The 26,405-nt window shown below is 36.9% G+C and overlaps 1 protein-coding gene and 1 non-coding gene across 2 annotated transcripts in view; one reads left to right on the forward strand and one right to left on the reverse strand.

Annotated features, from left to right (window-relative positions):
* The first annotated feature begins 4,528 nt into the window (after positions 1 to 4,528).
* The window catches only part of LOC143216265 (trypsin-4-like), a 28,821-nt gene continuing 6,944 nt past the window's right edge, over positions 4,529 to 26,405 (forward strand). Inside the window, exons 1-4 of the mRNA XM_076439156.1 lie at positions 4,529 to 4,776; positions 4,877 to 5,015; positions 20,241 to 20,357; positions 26,029 to 26,175. Of these exons, the coding sequence (XP_076295271.1) occupies positions 4,529 to 4,776; positions 4,877 to 5,015; positions 20,241 to 20,357; positions 26,029 to 26,175 (651 nt within the window). The remainder of the gene's footprint in view (positions 4,777 to 4,876; positions 5,016 to 20,240; positions 20,358 to 26,028; positions 26,176 to 26,405) is intronic.
* On the reverse strand, positions 11,112 to 11,183 carry Trnae-uuc (transfer RNA glutamic acid (anticodon UUC)). The gene has a single exon. It is a non-coding gene; the product is annotated as a tRNA-Glu (tRNA).

Consider the following 26,405-nt stretch of genomic DNA (forward strand, 5'->3'; position numbering starts at 1 on the left):
TGTGTACTTCACAATGCACTTAATGTAAAACAGCCTCACACTAAAAATATTAAATATTACTCAAATATTTGTTAAAAGAATGTATTTAGTTATTTATGTGATATTATACTACACGGTGATAATTGATAAAAGGTTTATTCATTTAAAATGTAATAATTAAAAAAATTATTTGTTACTGTTCTCGGGAATTATTTAAATTAATGCCTAGATACGTAGTTTGTTCCCATACGCTCGTATTGTATTTCGAATTTTAATCCGTACTAATTTTTCTTTTGCAGTAATACGTACAAAATGTTATCGATTTTATTTTTTAATATTTTCTTATGTCGTATTAGGTTTTGAGGGCCACCAATTTTGTTTGTATTCAGAACACGTCATTCGGCTATACAATGCTAACACATATTATTTCATGATAAATTAGAGATAATATTAAAATAATTTATTATATGAGCCTTTACTCATACGCGCTGATTCAAAATCATCCTTAGTCTTAAACATTGTGGCAAAATTTCCGGGTAGCAAGTAGAGACTTTATCCTTTAAAATTTGCACAAGCAATCTGCGAAAGTAGAAACTTGGTCCTCTAAAATTAGTACAAGCAGAATGTGGTGTTGACTATATTTTTACGCGAAGGTGCAAGAGTCAAAGGTGAACAACCTTTTCAGTTATAAGTTAGTGGTTCTTTATCTCCTAGCACTCGAATCTATTTTAACTTCAATATTCAATCATTTCTTTCGACCTCGAAAATTTAAATTCTCTACGATTTCTCTCATTTTGTGCACATCAGATTAATCGTATTTAGTTATTGCTTTCGAATAAAAATTTTGAAATTGTAATTTTGTTTCGAATCAAATGTCGGATACGGAGTGAGTCACGGGGGTCCTAATATCCTCGGGTTCCCGAAGCCACTTACTTAAAATTTCGGGAACCTGCACACCCCTACTATTTCTAATAAACACTCCATTCGTAATTGCACACAAAAGCGAGAATTTATTGAGCTGGAACGAAAGTTCGTAACGTTGGTAACTTATAATTGAAAGCTAAAATTCTCAGATATTTATTCATAGATTTATTCAATAACATATTTCCCATTCTGTTCTATTACTTTTTGTCATTTTCGAGGTAACTTCTCACGTTATTGAATAAACATATGAATAAATACCTTAATTTTATCTTCGATTCTTAATTTGAGAAAACGCTGCGAACTTTCTTTCCAACCCAACACTTCAAAAATCGTTAATAAAAGGTCTTACTTGTCTTCATACATGTGGCCCAATGTTTAGTGGCGCCTTAGGGAACGTCATTCGAATGCAAAGGGTTAATATTGGTTAACTCTTTACAGTCGGAGCTACTTGAACTCGAAAATTAAACATTTCTTCCGACCTATAGAATAATTATTATCGAACATATTTAATAATGTAAACAATATTGTGAATAACGGTACAGCAATTTTCAGTGGTGACTCTGAGTCACCACTCGAGTGCTATGGTCAACCAGAATTTGGCACTCAGAATTATTTGTCAATTTTCTTGCCAAGAACTCCCTACTATTTTAAATGTTTCATTTGAAATTTACTTCAAAGGGCAGTTCCTTGACTGCTACTTATTTTAAACGATTTTGTTATTAATTATATCAAATATTACTAAAACTTTGTTGTAATTTATATTTGTGGGACTTATATTTGTTTTAACTAAAAAATAAAACAATTAAATAAATAAAGGAAGGACCGAGTACTTATAAAAACCCGTTTTATTTACATTTCTCTTTCTCTGATGTCGATTTATATTCAAAAAAGGTGTGCAAAGGGTTAATTTAGTAGAGCAGAGTATTGTAATTCTTGTAATGATCGTCCATCATGAATTGGCAGTGAGAAACTTGTAGAGACCACCATGCTACTCGTCTTCCGCGATTGACCGAATCGCTTGACGAAGACAGCAAATGCGCGTATGACAGTATTTTTTTTTTTCGATAAATGTCCCAAATGTCTGGCCGACAATTGTCTCAGAACTATACCCACTCCCTGCGGGGTGTACCCTCTTGCCAAGAAGCTCGAGAGGCCTCGGTCGCCGAGAAGTATGACATCATACGGCTCGGGTATATCGGTGAGACCACACAAATCCAATGACAAACCTTGTTCATTCTTCATTATATTTTGATGGGATTTTGAAAATGATACCGAATGTGATATAATTCCGACAATATTTACAATAAATAAGAATAATTACAAGGAAGAACAGCGTATGGGAAGTTCTTTGAACTGTGCCGGCGCATTGCGACTCTACGCGTCTCTTTCTTACCCATACGCTGTCCTTCTTTGCGTCGAAAACTTTCATCGTTCATTACACAAGTAAATATAATTGGAATCACATCATATTTGGTATCATTTTCATTAGAAAAATGCCACGAACATGGTGGTTCAAACCCATCAATACATAATGAAAAAGAAAGAAGTTTTGTCATTGGATTAGTTATGTTTACACTTCTTGGCGAGCGAGGCCTCTCGATCTCCACTGCCGTTTTCTACGTTTGGCAAAAGTCAAAGAATAGTATCCCTGGCGGATAGTTGTCCCTGAGCAGACAACACTGTCCAACACCTTTGTTCCACAACTACTGTTGGATGGTTCTTATAGAGTTTTTCGCGTTGATTCCGAATCTGTTCCTAATATTTTTCCTGGACGCACAGTTTTTGAGAAACATGACTTTGAAAAGAAAAACATATTTTTCAACTTTAAGCAAATATTGTGGTGTTATTATAAAAGATATTGAATTGTTCTTTATAGCAAACGATTCTGTAGACTTTCCCGAATACAGCGATATCCAATATTAATACATTATGATTGTTGAAACATGTTTCAAGGCGAGAGAGACACCACTTTTGCTCCAATTTTTGAGGATACTTTTCAATTTATCTCAAAAAATAAGGGTCCAGCGGAAAATCGAACGATACCACGCGATAGAGCAGACTTTTATCTTGAGAAACCATTTCAAGTTTGCATGGTCGACGTTTTTTTCGAACCAGAAAGCAAAATATCTTCGCCCGACGTGAGTTGCCGCCAGTGACGGGATGCGGCGCGGCAAACGGCCGTACTAATGGCGAGCGCCACTGGCGGAAACTCATGTCGAGCGAAGATATTTTGCTTTCTGGTTCGAAAAAAACGTCGACGTTCCAAACTTAACAGGGTGGTTTCTCAAGATAAAAGTCTGCTCTATCGAGTAGTATAGTTAGATTTACCGCTGGACCCTTATTTTTTGAGATAAATTGAAAAATATCCTCAAAAATTGGTGCAAAAGTGGTGTCTCAGCGTCTCGAATCATTGTTTAAACATGTTTAAACAATCATAATGTATTAATAGTGGATATCACTGTATTTGGGAAAGTCTACAGAATCTTTTGCTGCAAAGAACAATTCAATATCTTTTGCAATAGCATGACAATATTTGTTTAAAGTTGAAAAATACAGGGTGGCCCACATAACTCTGAACAGCTCAATATCTCGAAAACTATGCCATCGATTTTAAAGTTCTTAGTCTTAAATTGCATGGAACTGAAGGGCCTTTCTGACTACATAAACGTGAAGTGGCCTCCCTTCCCCTTTAACGGGGGAGGGGAGGTACCTTTGTAATTTTCAATGGAACCCCCTATAAAATGTTACATATTTAGATTCTACAGGAAAAAACAAGTCAATTTTGTCTGAAACATTTTTTTGTCAGATACTTCCATGATGAGATATAACAGTTTGAAGTTTCGAGTTGTAGGTACTTGAAGCGGTCGGAAATAGCGTTATGGAATTATACGCGCTTTTTTTTATGTTTACAAGCCCGTGGTGGACATTTTGAATATTTAATTTAAAGTACATTTTATTTTTTCACGAATAAGCAAAGGACTCAAGCGCGTATAATTCCATAACGCTATTTCCGAGCGCTTCAAGTACCTACAACTCGAAACTTCAAACTGTTATATCTCATCATGGAAGTATCTGACAAAAAAATGTTTGAGACAAAATTGACTTCTTTTTTCCTGTAGAATCTATAAATATGTAACATTTTATAGGGGGTTCCATTGAAAATTACAAAGGTACCTCCCCTCCCCCGTTAAAGGGGAAGGGAGGCCACTTCACGTTTATCTAGTCAGAAAGGCCCTTCAGTTCCATGCAATTTAAGACTAAGAACTTTAAAATCGATGGCATAGTTTTCGAGATATTGAGCTGTTTAGAGTTATGTGGGCCACCCTGTATATTTTTTTCAAAGCCATGCTCCTCAAAAACTGTGCGCATAGGAGAAAAATTAACGACAGATTCGAAATCAGCGCAAAAAACTCTATAAGAAGGACCCAACAGTAATTAGGGAACATAAAAAAGGTTGAAATTTGTTGGACAGTGCAATTATCGATAAAATATAGTAGTGTGACTGGAACAGAGCGATGTGGCGACGCTGAACTTTCATGCCGATCGTTCCCGCCAGAACCTAAGCGTAAGAGTGGGCTGCCGGACATCCTCTGCACCCCATTGTCGAAATCACTGCAATCTCATGATGGGCGAACAGTACACCGCGATACACCGTGCAAAAACATGGGCACGTTCGAGCGATGTTGACAGAAGCGTCGCGTTGTCACGTCGAAATAACGAACTGCAATTGAACCGGTTATCGTTCGTCCGCCACGCGTTCAAATCACTGCCGTCTGTAACGCAGGTGTCCATCGAGAGGAACAGGTATCACGTGTGCAGCGGCGCGCTGTTGCACGAATCCTGGGTCGTGACCGCAGCGTCCTGCGTTTTCGGGTGAGTATATTTCTCTACTCCGCGGAATTTATGCTGCGGCACGCAAATTGCTTCGCCGTGAAAAAGTCGATGAATTTACGGAACCGGTGCTTGCTTGCAGGACTGACCCGTCGACGGTGTTCGTGCGAGCCCGGACCGACACGCTTGCATCCGGCGGAGATGAATTGGAGGCGAGCGGCATCGTGGTGCACGAGGATTTTGATAAATACGTCCTGCTGAATGACATTGCGCTAATAAAGGTACACGGGACGCTTTTAAAAGGGGTTGAAAGCACATTTATTTCGCGGCCCTTCGGTCGCCAGCCGGATGCCGGGCGTTTATCACGCGCTGCGCCGGCACACACATCGGCCGGAAATTTTGTCACTGTTTTTATCGTGTCGATAAAGTAAACCTGAACTAGCTTACTGCAACCAGGGATTGGAAACAATTATAATATCGGTTTCGATCCTTGAAACGGTTAAGAAGAACCGAAATTATAAATGTTAAATGCTTTCGGCGCAACGGTTCGATCGTTTATTACTAATTATGAAGCAATTTAGCTAATTATCAAACCAAATCAACGTTTCGATCTTAGTTTGGATCCTTTTCAAGATTTATTTGAATCGCGTCTGTAAATTAAATATGTTATAATACTTTCAAAAACTATTGAATGATTGAATATTAGGAATATTGTTCATAAAAACTCACTCACTTGCTTTGGGGAAAATAAATTTATAATAATTGTGTGGCACGCGCGCGTGTGTTACGTGCGTCGGACATGCTTGTTGTCAAGACACTGATGTAAGAACGTAACTGTATACGTATAACAGTTCGCAATAGTTACTTTCAGAACCTTTTCAGTCCCTGATCGCGACACAATTTCTACGGAGATTTATAATTCTCCGAGGACTTTTGCGACACATACTATTATATTGAACCATTGAGATAAAGAAAATGTTTAGAAAGAAAATCTGCTCTTTCTGATCACGGAAATCAGAATGTTTCGAGTTTGATCTCGAAATATAGTATATTTTCATTCATATCTACGAATAATAGCACGTTATGCTTTCCCTCGACGAAGAATAGCACATTTCGATACCCTGCACTGCTGCGAAAAATAGCACGGTTTACCGATAACCGAGAAAAATAGCACGTACCGCAGATTGCCTGGAATTCTACAGTAAACTTCCGTATAACGTGATTAAGAAACTATTTAAAAGCACTGCGCACACGAGGTGACCCGTTTGAAGTGATTCACTCGAATATTTCTAAAATTATAAACGATATCGAAACCTGTTTCAAACAAAAGTAACATGGTTTCAAGTGCGACATGATTCTACGTTAATGGTTTTTTTGTAGGTGGAGGAGTAGAGAATATGTGATGGTCACTGCCAATTTTTTAATGAACTAATTGACGCAGTTCATTCTCCAGAAAAAATGATTAACCTTCTTATATCGGAAAACCATTGGTTTAATGCATTTAAAACATTTTTTTATAATTTGGTAGACATAATAATACTATGCAACTTTCGTTTCAACTTTCATTTCACAAAAAAGAAAATATTGAAATTTTTCAAGGGCTGATTCCACCCCCTTAATGCGAGAAGTGGTACGAAAGTATAGGGTTGTATTAGGCACAACTTACTCATTACTCTTTGTACTTCTGTGCGAAGTTTCATCATTTTTTTGAATTTACGGGTTAGATCACCTTCCTTGTCAGTCAGAAGGCCGAAAAAAAGTAATTTATAAGAATCTTTTCCTCAAAAACGGTAAGAGTTTAACAAAGAATGTTTTCTTATTTAAAACGGGGAGGGGGGTACTTCAAAGAATTCCAATAATTTTTTAATTTTCATATATGTACTGTTTACTCAGTTATAATTATTCTTTTGGAGGTCCTTCAGGTCCAATGGTTCGACATTACTCGAAAATTTCCCGACACCTTAATCAGACAAGAAATATACAACTTATCGTCTTGTTTGTAGATCAAAAGACGAAAGAACTATTTCTTAACATCCATTTAATTTTTCGAGGTGATTGGTCCAACAGTTTGGTTTCCAATGTTGTCAACCAGCAGCAAAAATGTTGTTTGAAGAAAAGCATAGTTGTACATTTTAGCAGTATTATTTGCAAGAATAGGTATTTACAAAAAAAAAAAACAAAGACACTATAGGAGGAGAAAACATTTTCGAATAGAATTGATAACACTTACATTTTATTAATTTAAATTTAATGAAGTAGAACTTACCTGTAGATATTTAAACGATCGAAGAGACTTCCTAGCCAACTTAATACATATGTAAATCCAAGAAATTCAATCTAAGAAAACGGGAACTGTATGATCTACGAAAAACGAATATCCCCTCCACTGCGGGGTATGTTTATAGCCGTTGAGCAGTGTAAAGTGTAACCATGCCGCGTAATATCGGTGTGGGCCACTGCTAATCCAATTAGAAATTTTTTTAATTTTTCGTTATTTTTATGGGACCTTCACCAACTTATTTGTGGCATTTTTCTTACTAAAATGGCATTAAACACAATATAATTTGAACTGTATTTAGTTGTTTGAATTGAAGGTATGTAGTACGCCTTCAGCCGCATGGTCCTTGTTTATACGCGCTGGCTGTTCCTACGTTCGTCTCACCATATTTTTGTATGGAACTTTCACCAACTTATTTGTGGCATTTTTCTTGTTACAATAGTATTAATCGCAATTTAATTTGATCTGTATTTAGTGGTTTAATTGACGATACGTAGTGCGCCTACCAAAGTAGTCGAACTGTACGATCCAAGATACAGCACGGACTCGAGGGATTTTCTTAGATCGAATGTTTTTGCAGTACTACAAATGTTTGCCTGAAACTTAACGAATATAATATCTATGTCTGCTGCTATTGATTAAAGCGAAAAAATCGATTTCTTGAGCCGAGCAACTAGTACTAAAATATCGATTGTTACGTTCGCGCCGATACACCGATTTACGGACCGATCGCGTCGCAAAATATTATTGTCCTTTATTTTCGGTTAAACCACTTAAGGAATTTACCCGGGATCGGGACATGGGTAGTAGACAGTGAATTGAGTTAACACTTAAAACTGTTTATTAACTAGGTGTTATACAAAATCGTGCTCGCGGTTCTGAAGTCGTGTTGATGGTTCGGGATCCGGATTACAAGTGAAGTGACGGTTTGAACTTGGTTACTATCTTTTTTCGGTTACATTTCTATTGGTTGTTTTTTGCGCTTGTGGGGATGAGTGTCTGTTTTTCTGATAGGCGTAGATGTGGCTGTGGGTGTGGTCTGTATGGGACGTTGGAAGTAGAAAGTTTATTTTTTTGGGTGCTATAAAGTTCTTTTGGGTTTTCCGTTTTCGGTCGTACGGGCCCCCAATCGTCCTACAATTATTTGGGAAATCGTTTTATGACGGTTGGCCAAGGTCCGGCCAGGTCTGAGACTTTGTCTGACTTCTCGGGTTGCTAGGTCTGTTACGCACGTGACACAATCATTCGCGGCACGACGCACAGTGCGGACAAATGGCCTAATATTCGGCACTTTTCTCTAAATTTGGTTATTAATGTATATATAGGTAATTTTTTTTACAGAAAATGATATTTACCAATATAATTGATAAATTTATTAAAAAATGAACAATTTTTATTTAAACAAAAATATAGTTTTAAAAACTAACAAATTTAAAACGAAATTAATAATAAATGAACCATATTTAATATTAATAATAATAAACTTAGACAAATTATAATAGTATAAACAAAATTAACAAACTTAACAAAACGCTATTCGCTATCCGAGTCATCCTCGGTACTTTGAATGTGATCCAAAACGAATCATTCAATCCCGTGATCTTGCACATTTCTGATTAAATATTGATCAATTTCAGTAAAATCGCAAGATTTGCTTTTTGTTGTCGTTTCTCGAGATATTTCAATCTCTTCAGATAAATCGTCCACCCTGTATAATTATTGCAAAATTGTATTATGCATAAAAATGATTATTATATGATTATTAATAACAATTTCCATCCTAATACGCATTTTTTGCAAAAGAAATGTATTTCATATCGTGATATACACGAATATTGAATTTTTCTGTGGCGGACAAATGGCAAAATTTTGTACAAAAATCCAAATTTGTTTACGAATGTATATGAATTGGTAATTATTCGCAGAAAATGAAATTTAACGATATAACTAATAAATTTAAAAAGAAATTAACGAATTTTCCACAATACAACATAAAGGCAAGGTACGGGCACTTATTAAAAAGTTTATAAAATTAAGAGTAGCAGTTAGTTGCAGACTAAACTATGAAATTCTTAAACTACAACAAGTAATATATCCGAATATGTCAAAATCTCAGGATATTTTTTGCCTTTCTCGAGATATGTTAATTTGAAGTTTTATATGCAAGTAATAAATAAAACCACCGTTGAAAATTTATACAAAAAATAAGTCTACTTTATTAAATGTAAAAAGAATACATATACCTTGGTGAGCATTTTCCATTATACAGAATTATTATTGCAACACTGATTTACAATTAATGTAATATTATTTGATTTTTGGGACTCTAAAGAGTGCGACACATGGTAAAATTTTTTATAAAAATCTAAATTTGTTTACTAATGTAAATGCAATAGTAATTATTCACAAAAAAAATGTAACAATAAAATTAATAAATTAAAAAAAATATTAACAATATTTATGAATAAAAATTATTGTTATATGATTAATAATATCAATTACCACCTAATAGAACGTTTTGCCAAAGGAATTTATCGTACATCGTCATATACACGTGTAGTGAGATATGCCACGTTTGTCCGCACTGTGCGACGGCTATGTCGCCATCCCGCACACTTCCGAGAGAGAAAAGAGTTTAATAAACGCTGGAACAGTGATGTATTGTTGCTCGATTAAATGTGCCACGTATATCGGTGCGCAACGGTAATTATTGAGTTAATTATAACGCCGAGAACAAACGGGGTCAGAACTGTTCCGAATAATTGTCCTCGCGTGCGAGGTGCACAGGGTGTACAGGGTGTCCATTGTCCCTCGAGCTTTTTACACAAACTTTATGAGTGTGTTCCACAGCTAAAAGTCCGAAATAGAATAGCATGCGATGGAAAGTTCGTAGATACTTTATTAAAATACATATAAAAATATCGTTTAAAACATGAAGGTGGTAATCTTTCTTTTAATTTAGCAAGTAGCAATATAGCAGGCGTAATTTATACTGTTGTATTGCAGGCCTCAAAATACGTTACTAATATTTTGGTGTCTGTCTTTTTTCGTTTGTTTTGTTGTGCCTAAAAATATTATATCCGGGTAGTACATATAGTTATACAGGTATGTGTGGCTCTTGGGGTGGCTCTTATCAGGTCGTTAAGTATGAAACTTGACAAATGTGTTCGAAATTTGTGTTTTGTTTGTCAAGTTTCATCCTTAACGACCTGATATTCTCGACTTTTGAATTTCTTTTTTGGCACCCAAATGATTATTTGAATGATTATTTTTATTAAAACACCGAATTCCACTACATTAAAACAATATTAGTTATTTAAAAATAATTGCAAAATATAAATAAACATATTTAAATAATATATGATTAACGCGCGGAATATATCACTGCAGAGTTAGCATTCATTTACGTCTGATTAAAATAAGATTTTCGGTAATAATAATCGGTAAAATTTCCTGGGCACCTATGTATAGGCGCTTACAGTACCGTACGAGCAATATTTTTAAGCGCCTTAGTATCACAAGCACAAAATTTCTAAACGCCAACACTAGTCAAAGAGTTAATAACATTGCCTAGCTTTTGGCTGGCTAAAATGTCCAAATAATCCACTGTGGGCGCCCGCAGAGCGACCGGTGGACAAATTATACCCGCTGACTCTACCATGGTAATCATCCAAAGATGGGTAAAACGTTTATTGATATAAAAAAATTTCGAATAAACTGGGTTTATTCGTAAAATTATTCGTGGAAAGTCTTCGAATAAATCCTTCGAATAATTTTCTGCCAGTCCGACGAAGTCGGTAGTCGGTAGCCGTGGCCAAGTCAGGTATATCGGTGTATAATTCAATTGCAAAACTTGTTTATTTTTCATCATTTTTTCATGGAAGTGGCGCCAGTTAGTTTGTAGCGTTCTTCCGATTAAAATAACACTAATCTCGATAGAATTTGGGCTCTGTTTAGTGGTTTCGGTGGTCTAGAGGTCTTCGAAGTCTTCGAATAATTTTACGAATAATAATAAATAAAATTATTGCCCATCTCTGTAACTATCCCTAGGCTAAATGGGCAGGAGGCCCAAATCGTAGAAACTTAATAAAAAAAAAATTTCCGGTACCGGGAATCGAACCCGAGCCTCCTGGGTGAAAGCCAGGTATCCTAGCCACTAGACCATACCGGATTCTTGTTGTATCGAAGTACATAACCCGGACCACACTCAGACCAAATTCATGCATTTACATGTAAAATTTTTTCAATTATCTCGTAGACTAAAGAGCGAACACAGAACGGCGGGAATGAAGCCACGCCTCTACGGGCAACAGTATGTATTGGTCACAAGCATCGCCGTTGCTGGCTGAAGACGGTGACAGAGACCGACTACAGGTTACGTCGAGACTGAGTGAAATAGAATGAGCATCGGACGATCGGCATATGGCGGTAATGCGTGCGAGTGAGAGCACAGCTGCGGCTGTGCTACGGCCTATCCCCACTCCTCTGAGTCACTTGCCCGTCGCGTCGCGTAGCTGAGCCCACGTGCGCTCTTGCCCGATAAGACAGTAGACTCGTTTCCAGGATTGCAAGGGTGCGGGATTCGCGTTCTCATTTCTCGATAATACAAAAATGGGGTTTTTTAATAGTCAAAAACGCTAGATAAAAGGTCGATCTAGGCCGCTATCGCCCTCAAAAGTCTGTATTTTTCATTTAAGAGGCGTGTAGCGGTCTTCGCTGGACGACGTTTGATGGCAGAGTTGGGCAAAATGTAATTTCAACTACAATTACAATTACTTATCAATTACTGTAATTTGAAATTGCAGAAATAAAATTACAATTACATGTAAAATAGGCACGTAAAAAATCGAAGGCAATGTTCGTACGGAATGCTTGAAACACGACTGGCGCGTGCAATGGTTTTACACCCGCAAAAGCTCATTTTCTACCTGCTTTAAAAGCATTTTACAACACTTCTTCGAGTAAATGATCATTAGGGTCTACCAACCGTTTTATTAGAAAGAAGTCCTAACACGTTTCGCGCTATTCTGCGAAAATGTGATTTTTGATTTTTGTCCAGCTAGATTCGTGTTCGGCATCACTATGCGGCGTTGGGCCTGTCATTGCCACTTCGTTTCATGGCATTTCCGTCCGTAGCTGGGTACCTTCGATGCCATCCCTTGTCATAAAACGCCTAAAAACGTCATTTCCTGGGCTCAGCGCTGCTGAGTCGCTTGGTCGCCAAATGTTCGGCCTTGGCGAATCCTCGGGACCGCTTCAAGCACCTAAGTATAGCTCCGACTACCCCCAAATCGCCGAAAAAGTAGGGATGAAATCCTGTAGAGGTAGGGAGGGCCGAGGTGATAAGTATGCAAACTCTCGGTCCTCCAGTCAGACTGCACCCGACTGCATCTTAGACTTCGTTCAGTTTACATCTTCGATAACCATAACCATAGTCACAGTCTCGCTCTCACCTCTTGTGCATTTCTTGTAAATACATATAGTCATATATAGTACTCTTGCCTTGCCTTTAGTCCTTCTAAGTTGGAAGGTGGTCTTTCGAGAAATTCTTAGCGGGCGCCTCGCAGTGCAAATACAACAAAGCCCGAACGATCATCCTAAGTCCTAAGATGAACCGCGGGCTTATTCAAGGCGTAATTTGCATTATTCGGCAGCATGTAGCTATGCAAACTGATAGCGGCCTAGATCGATCTTTTATCTAGCGTTTTTGACTACTGAAAAACCCCATTTTTGTAATATCGAGAAATGAGTACGCGAATCCCCCTTGCAATCCTGGAAAAAGGAGACTACTCGTTTCATAGGCATGTTGAGCACAGCTCGGATGTTTTTACTTTGTAAACACATAAATATTGCTGTGTAGAGATTCTTATTTTATCGTGCTAACAGTGCTAATTAGCGTGCAGAACGTATACTTGACGGCAGAGTTGGGCAGTATTTAAATAAAAACTATCTAAATCCGGATCCAACTAAAAGATAAGTAATTAATATTCGTGATCTCTCTCTTAAGGTTCGGATCCAAAAGGATCTTGATCCGAAGTTTAATTAGATACTTTTGTATCCGAAGCAGAAGGATCCGAAGCTACGGATCCATTTGTAACTAGTTTCTGTATCTAATTCAAAGATCCTTTCGGATCCTTCAAGATCCTTTTGACCAGCCCGAGGCTTCAATGAACACGTTCCGAGGCCCGAGGGTCGGGCCCCGAGACCTGAGCCCAGAACACAATAGCAGTATACAATAAACACGGCCGGGGGATTGCCCGGCCAGCCAGGTAGCTCGGCATGAAACCCCTGACAAGTGAATCCTGAACTTGTTTATTTATCCGTGATGCCCTCACGAAAGTGCCACGAGCCGATTCGTGGCGTTCTTCCGATTAAGAAAAGTCTAAACTCGATAGAATTCGGTCACTGCTTACTGCTTTTAGTTGAGAAGATATCTTGGAAAAAGTATCTAATTAAATATTTTTGCCCATCACCGGTCAGTGTGCCCAGATTCCACGCTTTTTTCGCGCATGCGCGGCTTTTCAGCCTCAGTAAAGTACGTTTCGCGAGGAAATGTGGCACCTTGAGCGCCATGCCGAATGTTAAGAAGTTGATATGAACTGATTATGAAAAACGAATGAATGACACAAGTGTATTTGTATATATATTCGGCCTTGGCTTTGTGTGCAAGAGAAGGGTCTAAATTGATCTGTTAATTGTTAATTAATTAATTAATTATTTTCACTAAAGTGATCTGAAATTGGTATGCATATAAGTTACCGAAATCTATAAAACGCATTTTTTAAATTATCATTACAGGCCCAGATAAAAAAGTTGGCAAAACATCATATTTTAAAATTTTGTATAATTCCTACCAATTGCAATCGTAAGAAATTTTAGTTTACTTATTCTCTAGCGAACTAGCCGGTCTAACATCTTAAAAAAATTCAAGTCCTTTGGACCAATTTCTAAAAAGTTATGCGATTTTTAAGCGTGTCCACTTATTATCGCCACTGACTGTAGCTGCCTCAGGGCTCTGCTACATCATCGTATCGGCCGCCTCATAGCTACGTTACTGTTTTGACGCGCATGCGCGAAAAAAAGCGTGTTATCTGGGCACACTGTCACCGGTGCTTCGGGCGCATAGGCCGAGTGGTGCAATTGCCCGGGGTATTGCCCGGCCGTGTTTATTCTACTGCTATTGTGTTCTGATCATGATGTTCTGATGAACGTATTCATTCAAGCCTCGAGCTGGTCAAAAGGATCTTGAAGGATCCGAAAGGATCTTTGAATTAGATACAGAAACTAGTTACAAATGGATCCGTAGCTTCGGATCCTTCTGCTTCGGATACAAAAGTATCTAATTAAACGTCGGATACAAGTTACTTTTGTATCTATATCTTTGATTAACTAATTAAAATTTTGTATCTTTTATTCGTGATCCGAAATTTGTATCTAATTACATATTTTGCCCAACTCTGCTTGACGGGGTTTCGACTGACTCTTAGCTGACAACTGACCTGGTCTTCCAAATAACGCTGGTTTCCACCAGACTTTACGCACGTGGGGCTCTTCCGGTCGCGGACGACCGCTGCCCTCTCGTCGAAGGTACCTCGGCGCTCCACGATTTATCGTACCCTCATGCCGCTATTGAGACTGTGACTAACGAAAACTAAAATTCTGCCAGACTCTGAAACTAAACAGTTCTCTCAAAAATAGCTTTGTCTAGTCACGTACACCATAAATCGCGTTCAGCTGCTTTTTCGCGATTAGTTATTTTGTAAGAACTTCCTCGTAAGAGTTTCCTCGACTGATCCCTACATGTACTATCTTTTTAACAACATTATCACAGTTCAAATATCGATATTTTCTCGAGAATAGGAAAATTAATGTTCAAATACTTTTTGGATCCACTGTATGTATCCTTAAAATATTCGTATATTGCACAATTAGTGGCTCTTATTTCCGACTTTTGAATTTCTTGGATGGCACCCCCCAGAGTTGTTCCACATAATTAAAAAAGGATACTTTCGTGGCTCACTGTATATGTATATTATTCTTGTCTTAGAAATGCCAGTTTCACGCTCAAGTTGTCTTAAACTCACATGTGGATTTTCGTTAACTTGATCTACAATAATTATTTCCTTCTTTCGTTCCTGACAGTCCTGGGTCTTACACGTTTTCTTCACACAACACTACTAGTTTCACGGAAATTACTGATCACCTTTGTATACGTACAACGTAATGGACAAGTACGGTCTGAAAATTTATCTTTCTACATTCGAACTGGTTCCCTTAAACAATGATCAGCTTTACCGTAAATGAATACCATATCAATTTTCTCTTGCATTGGGTGATTCATTTCAAACAGTACGTCGATACTGTACTTGTCTACCCAAGGACTGGATGACTCGATTGCCAGTGTTATGTGAATTTAAAGCTACATACTATGTATGCTGAAGATGTTGGTTTATTTGAAATAGTATAGCGGACCCTACACGGCCAATCGGAATGACAGACACGTCGAAGATTGACATTCGGATTGATCGTGAAAGATTACCTAATACTGACGGACTGATGAAATGGACTGACGGATTTCCAGATATTCTTCTTGGTGTCTTAATTTCAACTGTTATAAAAAATTTCGCCAATCAATACTGTCAGTCTGACTGATAGGTGTAGGGTCCTTCGTGATTGAAGTCAGGATCAGTCAGGATTGACAGTCTGACTGTTCAATCAGACTGTCATTCCTTATTGACCGTGTAGGGGCCGTTTATAATCGATAAAACAAAAATGAATTTGTTTAATACAATTGAATACTACTTTAAAAGTTACTTTTGTTTCATGTTCACTTTATTGCTGGTATTCATTGTGTCACGACGTCGTTCCTTGAGCATAAAAATAAATGATAGTTTATTGGTTATAAACGAGATTCAGTTTATTTATCCCATATTTCCATTAGAAGACGTGAAAGTAGACAGACTCTGTCAAGAAGTGGAGAGTGTCACGGTTTTAGTGCAGGAACTGAACTGAGTGATCTCGAGATCAGCGTCAGTGAGGCTTCTCTCTGCTCGAGAGGGCGTTTCTCATTTTAGGCAGTGGTGGTGTGTCATCGACTGCCATGAGAAAAGAAGATGCACTGATTGGTTCCTGCCGAAAGTTGCATTTCCCAATCAGCACACTTTTGACTGTTTAGGCCTCCTTCCCGTAGCTCTGAATGAGGCCTTGGGAAGGAGGAGTGGGGCGATACCTAACTCGGTCGACAACTGTCGCGGAAATTTGAAACCGTATTTAAGGGTGTGGATACGGCTCGAGCGAGATCGTGGTGGCACACTCACACACCGCTAGATACATATGTGTAGGTACACGAGCATTGCAAGGGTCGGGAATCCCCAAATCACGTCTCGCTAATGTAAAGTTGGGGCTTCTCCGTAGTCACAATCGCTAGATTAGGCCTGAGCGTCGCGTCGCTGCGCTGACTCGAAAAACACATGTTGCTGCTTCTCTCCTTCTCTTGCTCGGTAAGACAGTCCCCACCACGTCCACTCCGACAAAGGAGTAGCAGCAACATGTGTTTTTCGAGCCAGCGTCACGCACAAAGCGTGGCCAAAAATCAAATCTTTCTTTGATTTATACAAAACTAGGTATCTCAGGGTTTTCGAGGTCGCTGATTATGAATCTAAAAATCCAAATCGCAAAAAAGTAAAATGGCGGCTGTAAAATCGAGATTGAACCTATGAAAACTGTCAGAATGGGACAAAACTTGGTGTTCCTGAAGTCGTTAATTATGAAACCGAAATTAAAAGAACAGAAAACAAAATGGCGGAACCAATATGGCGGATGTACGTAGTAAGAAAGTATTAAATACAGCTGACATTTGATACCTCAAGATTTTTTGTCTTGTTAAATGTGAATCTAATATCAAATTATATAAAGAACACAAGTAGCCGGCTAAATATTAAATTGTAAAAGAAGAAATTCTTGTTTTAAATATGTTTTGAAGAATGGAAGGTTATAAATTAGATCAAATGTCAGGGAACCGTTCAGCCATTGGTCGGAACTGTTGGTAAAATCTTACTTCAGTTCTGTTAACTTTCAACCACTTCCTCCTGAATACATATATCAAATTTTCAAGCGTTCCGTTTTTATGGTCCGTTAATTGATAAGAACTTCTAAATTTCTTAGATATCATAGTTCTTCAATAACTGAAAATATTATTTGGAACTCGCCGTGTAAATGATCCTTTATTAAAATAAAAAGTTCCTTCCTGGAAACTACAACTTTGACACCGGAAGCTGAAGAGTAGAAAAGAGACAGAAAGGACAATACGGAAGGCGAGAAATAGAATTTGAAAACAAAAGAGATCAACGAAGAAAGATGGATACAGAAACAGAAAACGTCGAAGTTGAAATGGCAAAGAAACTAGCAGCAAATGCTTGAAATCGTTCAAATATCGGTTTTGGTATAACCGATATTCTACCGAAATCGTTAAAATACCGGTACTTTTTCGGTTTTTCCAATGCAAAAAACGCACCAAAAAAGAAGCACGGTCACTTAAACTAGTTAAATATACACAATAGAAATACGGTCCGTAGTAAAACCCTCCGTGCGAAGGAACAAGCGCGATAAGCGGGATTTTAACACGATTTTTCAAATAGGTTTGATCTGACAAAAACATGTTTCCAATAAAAGTTGATCAGTATTCACTTTTCTACAAATTTCAATATAAAAAATTGAAAAAAGAATCTTTTTTTATAAAGAAAGAAGGTCACTTCAATTTTTTAAATATTAACATATATTTTTTACTTCATAATATTGTAACTGGTATCGAGACGAATTCAAAGACCTATAATAATATTACTTTAAACCATGAAATAAGGTCTAGATCACAAAAAGCAGGTTTTCAGCCCATGCAGTACATTACAAAAATTGCAAAAAAAACCGCTGGGGCACATCGGGACACCCGTTTTTGTTGATCCTACTAGGTGATAATGCAAACTAAAGGTGTGTACAAGTCACATAGTCCAGATCGATCCAGATCATAACTATTTTCCTAGGTTTCCAAAATTTTCGTATGAAATTTTGTCATATTTTATATATTACATTATCCATTGCTACTTGCATTTTATATAATGTATAAACATGATTTACTTATCTCCAGGGACACCCTCCATATTGTAGAATAAAAATTAGTAGGATATAATACAAATATATTCACTTCTGGGCACTTTTCTCACTCCACGATTTACCTGTGCGTAGCTGCTACTTGAACGATGGTCACTTTCAGACTGAATGTCTCGTTCAGGTGGAAAGGTCAGGCCCTTTTCCCATTAACCATCCAATGGCTCAACTATCAGGGTAGCCAATCCACGTATAAAAAAATCTTGATTAGAAAATTCATTTTTTTAATTTTTGGCCACGTTTTGGAGTAAATCGACCACTGTGCGTCGCCCAGGCCTGCACTAGATACAAGATCAATCTAGGGGGGACATATCCCACGGTGGCCTACGTTTGCGTTTTCGAGGCGTAATTTGTATTATTCGGCTGCATGTAGCCGAGCCGCGAGAAGCATTGTAGCGGCGCGACAGTGATACCGCCTATCGTGGCTGTCGAGTGATACATTTTCATGAAACTACGACAACCACATGCAGCCTCTTCAGATGTACAGGTTTGTTAACACTAAACCTACCACTGCTGGTCAAATGAACAGTCTCATATTTTTAATTTTGTAATTATTGAAATTATCACGTTACTTGCATGGAAATTGATTCGATACATTTCTTTATCCAAGCACATATTGCAATAAAAACTGCACGAAATCTAAATAAATAGAGCCTTGTCAATTTTATCAGCTAAAACATTCTAATCGCTTTCAGTGCTCGGTAGTTTTAGTGTTAACATGCGTTTCGACGCGTTAAAAGATATTAGAGAAAAACTATTTTATGAGTATTAAATTAATTATTTTAATGTTTAATCCACGCACACGCATTAAGGACTCGTTTTCCCGTTATCTGTGGGCACTCCATTTTTTTAATTATTTGGAACAACTTTACGGGATGCCATCCAAGAAATTTTGACAAAAATGTTTGACAAGAGTAGATAAGAGCCACCCTATTGTGTATTCTAATACTAGTTGCTAGACGAAACTAGCAAAGAAATTCTACTGCACAGGGATTTGTCCTACCCATTTGCCTTACTTCCGTGAAAAATTACTATCATTTTCGTTTCTATAGTAACCTTATATGTATACCCCCGAAAATACACATTCAAAATTAAAATGTAAACGTACGTACAGGAATGGCAGGAGAAGGTTCAGTTTTAGACAACTTTACCTTCCAATCTGTTTTTACCACGTTTTTATTAGCTCGCTTTCTTGTCTATTTGTTTGTCTATTTGTTTGTCTGTCTGTTTGTCTGTCTGTCTGTCTGTTTGTCTTTCTGTTTGTCTTTCTGTTTGTCTTTCTGTTTGTCTGTCTGTCTGTCTGTTTGTCTGTCTGTTTGTTTATCTTCAACATAGAATATTTGATATGGTTATTTGTGATTCAAATATTTAACTTATAATTGTTAAGAACTAGCTTCTCTCTCTCTCTCTCACTAGCTAAAAACACTTTGTAAATCACCTTGTCTCCTAGATCGCTTTCCAAAAAATACAAATTTAAAAACGTAAATAATAAGACAATTGAAAACTACTTGTATCATGTTTGTCTTATTTTTAACTGTCAGATGCGCTGTCAAGTTTGGTACGTGCACCTATGAGTCATCTTGTGTTGAAGGTGAACAATATACAGGGTGTCCCAAAATTCGTGAAAATCCCGAAAGGGGGTGGTTCCTGAGACCATTTCAAGCGACATTTTCCTTTACAAAAATTTTATCCGCGCCTTTGTTTAAGAGTTATTAACGAAAAACACGGACCAATCAGAGCGCGACCTAGACGCGAGTTGCCACAGTCGGCCCGGCGCGCCAACTGTCTATTGTCTATTGGCCGACTGTGGCAACTCACGTCTAGGTCGCGCTCTGATTGGTCCGTGTTTTTCGTTAATAACTCTTAAACAAAGCCGCGGATAACATTTTTGCAAAGGAAAAGGTCGCTTGAAATGGTCTCAGGAACCACCCCCTTTCGGGATTTTCACGAATTTTGGGACACCCTGAATAGTTTTTGTACCACAATTAATTGTCACGTTAAATGTGTGAGTCGAACACAACATCATGTATCACGACATCAAACAGTCTAATACAATTTCTTTTAATAGTTAAAGGTTCCTGTTCAATTCGGTGAGAAATTACTACCAATTGGTCTACCGGACGAAAATTATACAGAACTCGATGATGGAACGATTTGTTTCGTGACAGGATGGAAGCACAACCTTGTAAGTACTTCTCTTGTTTTTCGGAGTACAATTTAGTCTTGATAAAAAAATTTCTTATCCCCCTTATAAAACTTCTTTATTTTTCATTATTTTTTATGAGACTTTTGCCAACATATTGACTTGGCAAGAAAGTAATTTCGGTATTTTAACGTGAAATAGAGCCCAATTTTTTTACTCAAGCAATGAACTTTAAAAAAATACATAACATATTTTACCTTTATTTCGATGATCTTTTGCCAAAAAGAACCAACAAGGAAATATTTGATTGACTGAAGTTCATCGCTTGAATAAAGAAATTGGGTTTGACTTCACCTTAAAATACCGAAATTACTTTCTTTCCAACCCAATATTTGTGGCATTTTTCTGGTTAAAACGATATAATTTGATCTGTATTAATTGACGGTTTAATTGACGGTATGCATGTAGTGTGCCTTCAACCGCACGGTCCCTGTTTACACGCGCTGTCCTTTTTTACGTTCGTGCGGTCGGCGAGGCCGCATAAAAATAATAGAACTGTACGATCTAAAAAACAGGACGGACCCGAGGGTTTTTCTTATTACATGAGCAATAATGATGATTGTCAGTGCACACAATTATGAAATATTTTAAATTCCCTTCCTCAGTTTATCAGTTTCACATAAAATTGAATATGAGTATATGTATCATCGAAGGATGCTGCACACCCCATATCGCATTGCAGTGAAAAGTTATTTTCAAACTGTCCGTTCTCTGCCCGTTAATAATAATTATCATTTGGTGTCATCGTGTAGTCATTATAACGCAAATTCATTCATTAAATATTCGCTTCCTCATGATATCTGATTCAATTTCCGCTCAGATATGAATACGGTACATAGTGGATGTAAAACGAACGCTTTTTGCACTTGTATACTTTTAAGACTATGTTTACGCAGCACCAAAAGTAACTATTTGTCATTACTTAAAAAAAAACAACAGAAACGTAATTATTCAGATTTTTAGCGACTTTTATTGTTATATAATAATGAAATAAATTTTTTAAATAATTTATAAACCACGAAAGTATTTGAACGCACTTTAAAACAGTATAACTTTTTAATGATCGGACTAAACGACCTGACATTTTTTGAGCAATTAAAAGAATTGATTTACCTAATGACATGCAAAAAAGATTTTGAAAAAATTGCAATTGCTACGAATTACATGAGAATGAATTTTATTTTTGCATGCAACCTTGTAAATTGTATAATAATTTTTGGGAAATCTTTTTTGCAGATCATTTAGTAAATCAATGCTTCTAATTGCTTACAAAACATCAGGTCGTTTGGTACAATTATAAAAAAGTTATACTGTTTTAAAGTGCGTTCAAATACTTTCGTGGCTCACTGTAGATGCATGCTTACAATTTCAATCATTGTAGATTGAATAATTTATAACCCCTCATTTTGACAGGTCGCGTAAATCTAGGGTTAAAGAAATAAATAATTATATTAAAAGTGACTATATAGTAGGATAATGTTACCGTTAAATAACGTGTACTGTGGCTTGTTAAGAATTCACTGGATAATATAAAGTCTCCTGAAACAATGTGTCGCAGAGTATGCGCTTTTTGGTGTAATAGTAATGGCTTTGCACTATGAAATATACAAGCGAGCAGTACATCAAACATATAAGTTGCCTCATTATGGAGCACAGTAAGAAACAAGAGACGCTTGTAACAAGAAACTGTCACGATGACAGTGTGAAATCGGGACACTCGAAATCCTACGAAAGTGTTAAGAGACAAAAAAATCGAGGACATCGTGAACATCACTGTCGTCCAGAGTCTCTTTTATACAACAATTACTTAAATAAGATACGAAGTAGACAAAGAGAAATACGATCTTAATGACCTGAACTTTCAGTCCCAACTCTAGCACCATAATAGACTTAAAGCTTAAGTACCATAAACAATGAAACTTACATAACAATTACAGAAGATCTCGCTGAAACCATTTACATTTATTGTGTTATTGTATGAATACAAGCGCCGAATAGGAATAATAAGGAATCTTAACCGCACTTGAATAATGACGATTGTATTGAGAATTATTCTTAACGTTGAAGCAGGGAATTTAATTGAAATGTAAATCGGTTATACCGTAAAAGTTTTAATATCCTAGTAGAGACTGGACCTCCTCTACATTATACAAATAAATAAAATTATGCATATTTGACAGTAACTTTTAGATGTGATGAGTAACAATACGTGTAATTCTACGTACTGCGATTGAGAGATGAACTTACAATTAGAATAAATACTTCATTTCGTTCTTCACTATTTAAATTCGACTATGCAAAAACGTACAATTCACGATTTTAAATAAAACAGGCTGCTTCAGAAATAATGTAAAAAGAACTTAAATAGTTTAGACATTATAATCATATTAAAAGAAAACAGATTATTATGAAATAAAATTCAACCTACCATACCAATAATATACAATTCGTTGCCAAAATCTTATTTTTTAGACAGTTTCCAAATATAGGAAAATATTGTATGAACCAACAAATCTTGAATATCTTTTCTCATACATATTAGTAATACAAAAGATTATTCGTAATTTGTAGAACTCGTATACATATTTGTACAGGTTGTATAAAAGGTAATGGTCGTCCGTTTTAGGGGTGAATCTAGGATCGGTGGACACTTGTAAGAAAATCTTGCAGCAAAATTGTTTACAACAAAGAAATTGTTGTCAAAGTTGTTTTTTACATCAACACCTTCCACTTAGTCACAAGAGAAAAAGTTTGAAAGAAGTCATATGTCGCAAACAAATAGTTATGTATACATATACATACATACATAAAAGCGAAGTCCTGACTCACCTATCAACGCCCAGGCTAAACCCTTGGACTTAGAAAGCTGAAATTTTGCACAGAGGTTTCCCTTATGATCTATACAAGGGATAAGAAAGGAGATTTCGAAATTCAATCCCCAAGGGGGTGAAAAGGGGTTGCAACGTTTGTATGAGGAATATTTTGTTCGTGGTCGGGGGGATTTACCTCATACTTGGTCTTAATGCTCTTTGATATAATTAATAAAACACCTGTTTCGGCATTTTAAAAAATTGAACCCCCAAGGGGGTGAAAAGGGGTTGCAACGTTTGTATGAGGAATATTTTGTTCGTGGTCGGATTTACTTCATACTTGGTCTTAATGCTCTTTGATATAATTAATCAAACACCTATTTCGGCATTTTTAAAAATTGATCCCCTAAGGGGGTGAAAAGGGGTTTTGAAATCTAAGATTGCGGCATGACATAAAATTAAAACTCTATAGGGGTGAATGGGGGGTTAAAAGATTTTATATGGAGAAACAATATCAATTTCCGAGAGCTAGTTGAGATATTAGCTGTTGAAATTCTTGAAAAATTTGATTGTGTAGAAGTATACGTATGTATCTAGATAAAAGCCTACTATGAACTACAGTCCAACCGTTCGTGTCGATGAGACAGAACATGCTCGTGCGCCTCAAGCCAAACGCAATTTACAGGGACGTTCGTCGATAGCCCCGTACCAAAAAAAGTGATCGTTTCCCTGTCCATTCGAATCATAAAGAAGTTGCAAAATGTGAAAGAATACCTTATATTCACTGTTACACATACGTATATTAATCCTACATTATAAAATACGAATGTCAAGTGATGTCAAGTATAGGTACTTACAAACGTTTCAGAATCTTCTGAACTTGGGAATCACCCCTTTTAAGGATGTACAACATTTGTGGCCAAAAAATCAGCCCAAAAAAGATATCTTGTTATATCTAGTTTGAGTCCAAAAGTTTGACTTCGATAATTTACATAATTTAAAAAAAAAACTTTGTGACAATTATTAGAATCCTGTAAACCGCGTTAACAAAGTAGCTAATAGCGTACAGTGTAGCAAGTGTCACAGTTATTGGAAAGCAAAACTTGAAGAATTATCGTACAGTTTGATTTATTTACGCTGGTACTGAACCAACATTTAAGAAAAAATATAGAAAATTGCAGAAGTTATAAATGTTTAAAGGAAATATACTACTTTTTCAACAGGAAATTTAATCTTATATCATAGGAAATATTATAATTAAGAAATTATGTAGAAGTTGTGGTTCAGTACTTATCACGAGAAATTTGTAACGAATTGATTCAGTTATTGTGTACGCCAGTTTTGAAAATGTAATTTCGGAAAAAATGTGTTTAAACTACAGTCGCAGATATAACGAGAAGTGTTCGCGAGCGCGCCTCACTAAACAAGCTGTAAAATCGTCATTTTGTATAATTAAGCTTTTATACTGTGGGAACATGTTTTTAAAACGTTGTAGGGGAGTTCGGGGCTAAAAGTTCCCCAGGTAAATTGTTCCGACCATTGTTTATAAAAAAAGGAGAAGGATGCGCGATTAGTTTCCGGTTGTTTTTGTTATAAAAGTTGGGAAAACTCTCTGTCGTACATTTGTGTGGCATCCGCGGTAGTGTAGCGTGTGTTTTTAACGAAGGCTTAATTAATATTCGGACGCTCTGAAAAAGACGATAACTTTTTTAATATTGTACTATACAATTTGACCTTTTTTGGGAAGCCAGAGCAATTAGGTTACTACAGGATGTAAAAATAAATTTTTTTGCATATGTACAATAATTCTTGTTGTGTTTTTGTTTTAAAAAAGTATTATATAGTTAGTATTTTATTTAAAAAGAAAAGAAAAACAATCGCGAGAAACTTCAATATCGGTCACGTGACTTTGTCCAGATTTATTAAAAAACTAAAAGATGAACAGGAGGCTACAATAGGATACAGAAAAGAGGATAATCGTCTTCAATGAGCATGAAGGAAAAACTATGGCCAAATACTTTCTGAAATGTTTATCTATTTATTTTGGTCATCTGCCACAAGAAGCCAGAAAACTAGGATTCACAACATTTATTTACTATTCAATTAGTGTTACACAACATTGCACCTTCTTGGTGGCTAAATAATTGAATGCAATTATGTCAAAGTAATTTCATACCAAAGATAATATTTGAGTTATTATACTGTTTTGAGTTCTCTGTGAAACAGCATATTTTCGTTAACCTAAACCTAAATAAATCAATATTATTTTCATGAAAGTTTTAATTATTAGCAAATTTTATACTTTGGTAACAATTTGCCCCACAACGAGGCAAAAAGTTTCGTTTCGCCCAACGAAAAATAAATGAAAAAATATTAAGAAACCCCTACTACAATATTGTAATTGAAAGAATAAATAAAAAGAACAATTTACTCGTTAAAGATGAAAATACGTATACTATGTCGACGTCATTTCATATGTTTCTTCAAAATCGGAACTTTTAGCCCCGGTCTCCCCTTCGATTTATGTAAACAAACATGTCTCGATCTTTTGAACCTATTACACGAGAATCCTTTCTTAACATGTTCGCTGCCAACAACGAGTTTGTGTTTAAGTTTGTCATAAAATAAAGCAGTTAAATATTATCTAAATTCAATATCTTTCCCATAAATACATGTCTTGCATTTTCATTTTACAATTCATTAAAATATGTTGGCGTGGTGGAACCGTTTTTGAAAATGTCGCTCGGCAGCGAACGTGTTAAGTGGTAGGTACGATATTGGTTCTTCTTCTGCTTGCCTGTAAATCTAGCGAACGAATGACTAAAAGACACAACGATTTGTAGGATGGTCCAGGGGAATCGCAGCTGGCAGCGACAGCGGTACCAATAGTGAATCAAGACACCTGCATCTCGAAGATACCCAGCTACGAGCCGGTGTTCGAGAAAATGCTCTGCGCTGGTAACATGACCCTCGGGGTGGAGACGTGTCAGGTAAGATGAAGACAAGGGAAGTTTAGCGAGGGGGTGAAACGGTGGGCTGTGTGCATTCGCGAGCCACGACAACCCTGCGACACCTAAGATCCTGTAGCGTCTGCTAAGCAGATCCCTCGACGTCGTCCTCGCCGTCGCGTCGTCGTGCCACGCCGCTCGCCGAGAGTCTCTCGGTCTGGGTTGGGTGTATGTATGTGCATCCGGCGTGCACCGGGTTATGCAGCCCGAGT

This window comes from Lasioglossum baleicum, chromosome 2 (assembly GCF_051020765.1).
Source record: "Lasioglossum baleicum chromosome 2, iyLasBale1, whole genome shotgun sequence".
Taxonomy (NCBI): Eukaryota; Metazoa; Arthropoda; class Insecta; order Hymenoptera; family Halictidae; genus Lasioglossum; species Lasioglossum baleicum.